The sequence below is a fragment of the Oncorhynchus kisutch genome, unplaced genomic scaffold (assembly GCF_002021735.2).
Source record: "Oncorhynchus kisutch isolate 150728-3 unplaced genomic scaffold, Okis_V2 scaffold3960, whole genome shotgun sequence".
Classification (NCBI taxonomy): Eukaryota; Metazoa; Chordata; class Actinopteri; order Salmoniformes; family Salmonidae; genus Oncorhynchus; species Oncorhynchus kisutch.
The window spans coordinates 95,001-105,000 of NW_022265905.1; the positions used below are offsets into that span (position 1 = coordinate 95,001).

At 45.3% G+C, this 10,000-nt stretch overlaps 1 protein-coding gene across 2 annotated transcripts in view; it reads right to left on the minus strand.

The window, feature by feature from the left end:
- Window positions 1-9,739: 9,739 nt before the first annotated feature.
- The window catches only part of LOC116372505 (putative uncharacterized protein DDB_G0282133), a 10,885-nt gene continuing 10,624 nt past the window's right edge, over window positions 9,740-10,000 (minus strand). For both annotated transcript variants that reach the window (XM_031821311.1, XM_031821310.1), the window contains one exon: window positions 9,740-10,000. This exon is cut by the window's right edge. In XM_031821311.1, the coding sequence (XP_031677171.1) occupies window positions 9,751-10,000 (250 nt within the window). In that variant the 3' untranslated portion in view covers window positions 9,740-9,750.

The window sequence follows — 10,000 nt, forward strand, 5'->3', positions numbered from 1 at the left end:
ATCTGCTAACCATGGTACCAGTAACATCTGCTAACCATTGACCAGTAACATCTTGCTAACCATGTGACCAGTAACATCTGCTAACCATGTGACCAATAACACTGCTAACCATGTGACCATTAACATCTGCTGACCATTGTGACCAATAACCATCTGCTAACCATGTGACCATTAACATCTGCTGACCATGTGACCAATAACATCTGCTAAACCATGTGGACCAATAACATCTGCTAACCATGTGACCAATAACATCTGCAAACCATGTGACCAATAACATCTGCTAACATGTGACCAATAACATCTGCTAACCATGTGACCAATAACATCTGCTAACCATGTGACCAATAACATTCGCTAACCATGTGACCAGTAACATCTGCTAACCATGTGACCAGTAACATCTGCTAACCATGTGACCAATAACATCTGCTAACCATGTGACCAATAACATCTGCTAACCATGTGACCAATACAATCTTGCTAACCATGTACCAATAACAATCTGCTAACCATGTGACCAATGACATCTGCTAACCATGTGACCAATAACATCTGCTAACCATGTGACCAATGACATCTGCTAACCATGTGACCAATTAACATCTGCTAACCATGTGACCAATAACATCTGCTAACCATGTGACCAATAACATCTGCTAACCATGTGACCAATAACATCTGACTAACCATGGAATGACAATAACATCTGCTAACCATGTGACCAATGACATCTGCTAACCATGTGACCAATAACATCTGCTAACCATGTGACCAATAAACATCTGCTAACCATGTGACCAATAAACATCTGCTAACCATGTGACCAATAACATCTGCTAACCATTGTGACCAATAACATCTGCTAACCATGTGACCAATAACATCTGCTAACCATGTGACCAATAACATCTGCTCCTAACCATGTGACCAATAACATCTGCTAACCATGTGACCCATAAATCTGCTAACCATGTGACCATAACATCTGCTAACCATGTGACCAATAACATCTGCTAACCATGTGACCAATAACATCTGCTAACCATGTGACCAATAACATCTGCTAACCATGTGACCAGTAACATCTGCTAACCATGTGACCAATAACATCTGCTAACCATGTGACATAACATCTGCTAACCATGTGACCAGTGAACATCTGGCTAACCATGTGACCAATAACATCTGCTAACCATGTGACCAATGACATCTGCTAACCATGTGACCAATAACATCTGCTAACCATGTGACCAATAACATCTGCTAACCATTGACCATAACATCTGCTAACCATGTGACCAATAACATCTGCTAACCATGTGACCAATAACATCTGCTAACCATGTGACCAATAACATCTGCTAACCATGTGACCAATAACATCTGCTAACCATGTGACCAATAACATCTGCTAACCATGGACCATAACATCTGCTAACCAGGTGACCAATAACATCTGCTAACCATGTGACCAATAACATCTGCTAACCATGTGACCAATAACATCTGCTAACCATGTGACCAATAACATCTGCTAACCATGTGACCAATAACATCTGCTAACCATGTGACCAATAACATCTGCTAACCATGTGACCAATAACATCTGCTAACCATGTGACCAAATAAACATCTGCATAACCATGTGACCAATAACATCTGCTAACCATGTGACCAATAACATCTGCTAACCATGTGACCAATAACTCTGCTAACCATGTGACCAATAACATCTGCTAACCATGTGACCAATAACATCTGCTAACCATGTGACCAATACATCTGCTAACCATGTGACCAATAACATCTGCTAACCATGTGACCAATAACATCTGCTAACCATGTGACCAATAACATCTGCTACCATGTGACCAATAACATCTGCTAACCATGTGACCAATAACATCTGCTAACCATGTGACCATAACATCTGCTAACCATGTGACCAATAACATCTGCTACCATGTGACCATAGACATCTGCTAACCATGTGACCAATAACATCTGCTAACCATGTGACCAGTAACATCTGCTAACAAGTGTGACCAATAAATCTGCTAACCATGTGACCAATAACAATCTGCTAACCATGTGACCAATAACATCTGCTAACCATGTGACAATGACATCTGCTAACCATGTGACCAATAACATCTGCTAACCATGTGACCAATAACATCTGCTAACCATGTGACCAATAACATCTGCTAACCATGTGACCAATAACATCTGCTAACCATGTGACCATAACATCTGCTAACCATGTGACCAATAACATCTGCTAACCATGTGACCAATAAAATGTGATTTGAATTGGATGTCTTCAGATCTCCACTGTTACAAATATATAGAAAAACGTGGCTCTATTTAATCAAATGTCATCGTTCAGGGATCCAAATATTATCGCGTTCGCCCCTAAAAATACCAAAAATGGAATTCTAGGTGTTTACCTGGTGGGTCTGGAGGTGAGAGGCTGAGGTGGTGTCCCCCAGGCTAGAGCCCTCCTGTCTGGTGAGAGGTCTCTGGGCGCTGGTCTCTCCCACTGTTGGCTCCACTAGGGATATGCCAGTAGTAGATATCAGCCTTGTCTGTATCCTCTTCCATCCTGGAGGGAGGTCCCCTTCTGTCTGACAGCCCTGATCCCTCCAGATATCTGAGACAAACATGGACATATTACCTCGATTGACTCTGTACTGGTACCCCCTGTATATAGGCCTCCACAATTGACTCTGTACTGGTACCCCCTGATATAGCCTCCACATTGACTCTGCTACCGGTACCCCCTGTATATAGTCTCCACATTGACTCGTACCGGTACCCCCTGTATATAGCCTCCACATAGACTCTGTACCCGGTACCCCCCTGTATATAGCCTCCACATTGACTCTGTACCGGTACCCCCCTGTATATAATACCTTCCACCATTGCACTCTGTACCGTACCCCCTGTATATAGCCTCCACATTGACTCTGTACTGGTACCCCTCTGTACAAAGCCTCCCACATTGACTCTCTGTAATCTGCGTACCCTCCTGTATATAGCCTCGCACATTGACTCTGTACCGGTACCCCCGGTAGTAACCTTCCACATTTGACTCATGTACCCAGTACCCCCTGTATATAGCCTCCACATTGACTCTGTACCGGCTACCCCCTGTATATAGCCTCCACATTGACTCGTCTTGTACCGGTACCACCTGTATATAACCTCCACATTGACTCTGCTACCGGCTCCCCTAGGCTCCACATTGACTCTGTACTGGTACCCCCTGTATATAGCCTCCACATTGACTCTGTACTGGTACCCCCTGTATATAGCCTCCACATTGACTCTGTACCGGTACCCCCTGTAATAAACCTCCACATTGACTCTGTACCAGTACCCCCTGTATATAGCCTCCACATTGACTCTGTACCGGTACCCCCTGTATATAGACTCCACATTGACTCTGTACCGGTACCCCCCTGTATATAGCCTCCACATTGACTCTTGTACCGGTTACCCCCTGTATATAGCCTCCACATTGACTCTGGTACCGGTACCCCCTGTATATAACCTCCACATTGACTCTGTACCGGTTACCCCCTGTATATAGCCTCCACATTGACTCTGTACCGGTACCCCCTGTATATAGCCTCCACATTGACTCTGTACTGGTACCCCCTGTATAAGCCTCCACATTGACTCTGTACTGGTACCCCCTGTATATATCCTCCACATGACTCTGTACCAGTACCCCCTGTATATAGTCTCCACATTGACTCTGTACCGGTACCCCCTGTATATATCCTCCACATTGACTCTGTACCGGTACCCCCTGTATATAGTCTCCACATTGACTCTGTATCCGGGTACCCCTTGTATATAGCCTCCACATTGACTCTGTACCAATACAGTCTCCACATTGACTCTGTACCGGTACCCCCTGTATATAGCCTCCACAGTGACTCTGTACGGTACCCCCTGTTTATAGCCTCCACATTGACTCTGTACCAGTACCCCCTGTATATAGCCTCCCACATTGACTCTGTTACTGGTACCCCCTGTTTATAGCCTCCACATTGACTCTGTACGGTACCCCCTGTACATAGCCTCCACATTGACTCTGTACCGGTACCCCCTGTATATAGCCTCCACATTGACTCTGTACCGGTACCCCCTGTATATAGCCCTCCACATTGACTCTGTACTGGTACCCCCTGTATATAGTCTCCACATTGACTCTGTACTGGTACCCCCTGTATATAGCCTCCACATTGACTCTGTACTGGTACCCCCTGCATTTAGCCTCCACATTGACTCTGTACCGTAATACCCTGTATATAGCCTCCACATTGACTCTGTACTGGTACCCCCTGTTTATAGCCTCCACATTGACTCTGTACCGGTACCCCCTGTACATAGCCTCCACATTGACTCTGTACCGGTACCCCCTGTATATAGCCTCCACATTGACCTCTGTACCGGTACCCCCCTGTATATAGCCTCCACATTGACTCTGTACCAGTACCCCCTGTATATAGCCTCCACATTGACTCTGTACCGGTACCCCCCTGTATATAGCCTCCACATTGACTCTGTACCGGTACCCCCTGTATTATAGCCTCCACATTGACTCTGTACTGGTACCCCCTGTATATAGTCTCCACATTGACTCTGTACCGGTACCCCCTGTATATAGCCTCCACATTGACTCCTGTACCGGTACCCCCTGTATGTAGCCTCCACATTGACTCTGTACTGGTACCCCCTGTATATAGCCTCCACATTGACTCTTGTACCGGTACCCCCCTGTATATAGCCTCCACATTGACTCTTGTACCGGTACCCCCTGTATATAGCCTCCACATTGACTCTGTACCGGTACCCCTTGTATATAGCCTCCACATTGACTCTGTACCAATACAGTCTCCACATTGACTCTGTACTGGTACCCCTGTATATAGCCTCCACATTGACTCTGTACCGGTACCCCCTGTATATAGCCTCCACATTGACTCTGTACTGGTACCCCCTGTATATAGCCTCCACATTGACTCTGTACTGGTAACCCCCTGTATATAGCCTCCACAATTGACTCTGTACTGGTACCCCCTGTATATAGCCTCCACATTGACTCTGTACTGGTACCCCCTGCATTTAGCCTCCACATTGACTCTGTACCGTAATACCCTGTATATAGCCTCCACATTGACTCTGTACTGGTACCCCCTGTTTATAGCCTCCACATTGACTCTGTACCGGTACCCCCTGTATATAGCCTCCAATTGACTCTGTACCGGTACCCCCTGTATGTAGCCTCCACATTGACTCTGTACTGGTACCCCCTGTATATAGCCTCCACATTGACTCTGTACCGGTACCCCCTGTATATAGCCTCCACATTGACTCTGTACCGGTACCCCCTGTATATAGCCTCCACATTGACTCTGTACCGGTACCCCTTGTATATAGCCTCCACATTGACTCTGTACCAATACAGTCTCCACATTGACTCTGTACTGGTACCCCCTGTATATAGCCTCCACATTGACTCTGTACCGGTACCCCCTGTATATAGCCTCCACATTGACTCTGTACTGGTACCCCCTGTATATAGCCTCCACATTGACTCTGTACTGGTACCCCCTGTATATAGCCTCCACATTGACTCTGTACTGGTACCCCCTGTATATAGCCTCCACATTGACTCTGTACTGGTACCCCCTGCATTTAGCCTCCACATTGACTCTGTACCGTAATACCCTGTATATAGCCTCCACATTGACTCTGTACTGGTACCCCCTGTTTATAGCCTCCACATTGACTCTGTACTGGTACCCCCTGTATATAGCCTCCACATTGACTCTGTACCGGTACCCCCTGTATATAGCCTCCACATTGACTCTGTACTGGTACCCCCTGTATATAGCCTCCACATTGACTCTGTACTGGTACCCCCTGTATATAGCCTCCACATTGACTCTGTACTGGTACCCCCTGTATATAGCCTCCACATTGACTCTGTACTGGTACCCCCTGTATATAGCCTCCACATTGACTCTGTACCGGTACCCCCCTGTATATAGCCTCCACATTGACTCTGTACCAGTACCCACCGTGTATATAGCCTCCACATTGACTCTGTACCGGTACCCCTTGTATATAGACTCCACATTGACTCTGTACCAATACAGTCTCCACATTGACTCTGTACTGGTACCCCCTGTATATAGCCTCCACATTGACTCTGTACTGGTACCCCCTGTATATAGCCTCCACATTGACTCTGTACTGGTACCCCCTGTATATAGCCTCCACATTGACTCTGTACCGGTACCCCCCTGTATATAGCCTCCACATTGACTCTGTACCAGTACCCCCTGTATATAGCCTCCACATTGACTCTGTACCGGTACCCCCTGTATATAGCCTCCACATTGACTCTGTACCGGTACCCCCTGTACATAGCCTCCACATTGACTCTGTACCGGTACCCCCTGTATATAGCCTCCACACGTTTGCATAGCTAGCTTCATACTGACTAGACACTAGACACTAATACCTAGCTAGTATCATACTGACTAGACACTAGACACTAGACACTAATACCTAGCTAGCTTCAAACTGACTGCAGATAGACACTAATACCTAGCTAGTATCATACTGACTAGACACTAGACACTAATACCTAGCTAGCTTCATACTGACTAGACACTAGACACTAATACCTAGCTAGTATCATACTGACTAGACACTAATACCTAGCTAGCTTCATACTGACTGCAGATAGACACTAATACCTAGCTAGTATCATACTGACTAGACACTAATACCTAGCTAGCTTCATACTGACTAGACACTAGACACTAATACCTAGCTAGTATCATACTGACTAGACACTAGACACTAGACACTAATACCTAGCTAGCTTCAAACTGACTGCAGATAGACACTAATACCTAGCTAGTATCAAACTGACTAGACACTAGACACTAATACCTAGCTAGCTTCATACTGACTAGACACTAATACCTAGCTAGTATCATACTGACTAGACACTAGACACTAATACCTAGCTAGCTTCATACTGACTAGACACTAGACACTAATACCTAGCTAGCATCATACTGACTAGACACTAATACCTAGCTAGCTTCATACTGACTAGACACTAATACCTAGCTAGTATCATACTGACTAGACACTAGACACTAATACCTAGCTAGTATCATACTGACTAGACACTAGACACTAATACCTAGCTAGTATCATACTGACTAGACACTAGACACTAATACCTAGCTAGTATCATACTGACTAGACACTAGACACTAATACCTAGCTAGTATCATACTGACTAGACACTAGACACTAATACCTAGCTAGTATCAAACTGACTAGACACTAGACACTAATACCTAGCTAGCTTCATACTGACTAGACACTAGACACTAATACCTAGCTAGTATCATACTGACTAGACACTAGACACTAATACCTAGCTAGTATCAAACTGACTAGACACTAGACACTAATACCTAGCTAGCTTCATACTGACTAGACACTAGACACTAATACCTAGCTAGTATCATACTGACTAGACACTAGACACTAATACCTAGCTAGTATCAAACTGACTAGACACTAGACACTAATACCTAGCTAGTATCATACTGACTAGACACTAGACACTAATACCTAGCTAGCTTCATACTGACTAGACACTAGACACTAATACCTAGCTAGCATCATACTGACTAGACACTAATACCTAGCTAGCTTCATACTGACTAGACACTAATACCTAGCTAGTATCATACTGACTAGACACTAAACACTAATACCTAGCTAGTATCATACTGACTAGACACTAGACACTAGACACTAATACCTAGCTAGCTTCATACTGACTAGACACTAAACACTAATACCTAGCTAGTATCATACTGACTAGACACTAGACACTAATACCTAGCTAGTATCATACTGACTAGACACTAGACACTAATACCTAGCTAGTATCATACTGACTAGACACTAGACACTAATACCTATCTAGTATCATACTGACTAGACACTAGACACTAATACCTAGCTAGTATCAAACTGACTAGACACTAGACACTAGACACTAGACACTAATACCTAGCTAGTATCAAACTGACTAGACACTAGACACTAATACCTAGCTAGTATCAAACTGACTAGACACTAGACACTAATACCTAGCTAGTATCATACTGACTAGACACTAGACACTAGACACTAGACACTAATACCTAGCTAGTATCATACTGACTAGACACTAGACACTAATACCTAGCTAGTATCAAACTGACTAGACACTAGACACTAATACCTAGCTAGTATCAAACTGACTAGACACTAGACACTAATACCTAGCTAGCTTCATACTGACTAGACACTAGACACTAATACCTAGCTAGTATCATACTGACTAGACACTAGACACTAGACACTAATACCTAGCTAGCTTCATACTGACTAGACACTAGACACTAATACCTAGCTAGTATCATACTGACTAGACACTAGACACTAATACCTAGCTAGCTTCATACTGACTAGACACTAGACACTAATACCTAGCTAGCATCATACTGACTAGACACTAATACCTAGCTAGCTTCATACTGACTGCAGATAGACACTAATATCTAGCTAGCTTCACACTCCTACCCTCTAATACAGCTAGACACTAGACAACACACAGCACATCCTACAGGAGAGAGCGAGCCTAACACACACACACACACACACACACACACACACACACACACACACACACACTGAGCCACTGACCGAAGCCTCACTGCACTCTTTCCTCATAAACAATATAGTGTGTGTGCATGTGTGTGTGTGTGTGTGTGTGTGTGTGTGTGTGTGTGTGTGTGTGTGTGTGTGTGTGTGTGTGTGTGTGTGTGTGTGTGTGTGTGTGTGTGTGTGTGTGTTCATGCGTCTGTGTGTGTGTTCCAGGTCTACCTGGGAGGGAAGGTGAGGTGTTCTCCTGAGACAGAGAGGACCAGCCAGGAGAGTTCATGTCCTGGATCCTGATTACAACACAGTCTGTCTTCACCTCTACAACACTATCCTTCTGCCTCAGAGGAGAGGAGGAGGAGGAGGAGGAGGAGGGGAGTGAAGGGGTGTCTTCAGGACTGCTTTGTCTGGGTGTGGATGGAGGAGGGGGATACGGAGAGTCTTTAACCGATTTAAGGAGCCTAAAGCTGGGGTGGAGGTCTGGGTGGCTCCCCTCGTCTGGAGCTTTGACCTGGTTCTCACTCTTCAACAGAGGCCTCCTCTCCTCCTCTATCCTCTCCTCCTCTTCCTCCTCTATCCTCTCCTCCTCTTCCTCCTCTATCCTCTCCTCCTCTTTCCCCTCTCCTCCTTTATCCTCTCCTCCTCGCCTCCTCTTCCTCCTCTACCCTCTCCACCTCTATCCTCTCCTCCTCTATCCTCCTCTCCTCCTCTTCCCCCTCTATCCTCTCCTCCTCTATCCTCTCCTCCTCTTCCTCATCTATACTACTCTCCTCCTCTTTCCCCCTCTCCTCCTTATTCCTCTCCTCCTCTTCCTCATCTATACTACTCTCCTCCTCTTTCCCCCTCTCCTCCTTATTCCTCTCCTCCTCTTCCTCATCTATACTACTCTCCTCCTCTTTCCCCTCTCCTCCTTATTCCTCTCCTCCTCTTCCTCATCTATACTACTCTCCTCCTCTTTCCCCCTCTCCTCCTTATTCCTCTCCTCATCTATACTACTCTCCTCCTCTTTCCCCTCTCCTCCTTTATCCTCTCCTCCTCGTCCTCCTCTATCCTCTCCTCTTCGTCCTCCTCTTCCTTGTCAGACAGGATGCTGATGTCATCCCCGTCGTCTGTCACGTTCGTGATGCTTTCCAGGTCTGAGTTCACGTTAGTATTCAGATCCAGGTCTGAGTTCACGTTAGTTTTCAGATCCAGGTCTGAGTTCACGTTAGTATTCAGGTCCAGGTCTGAGTTCACA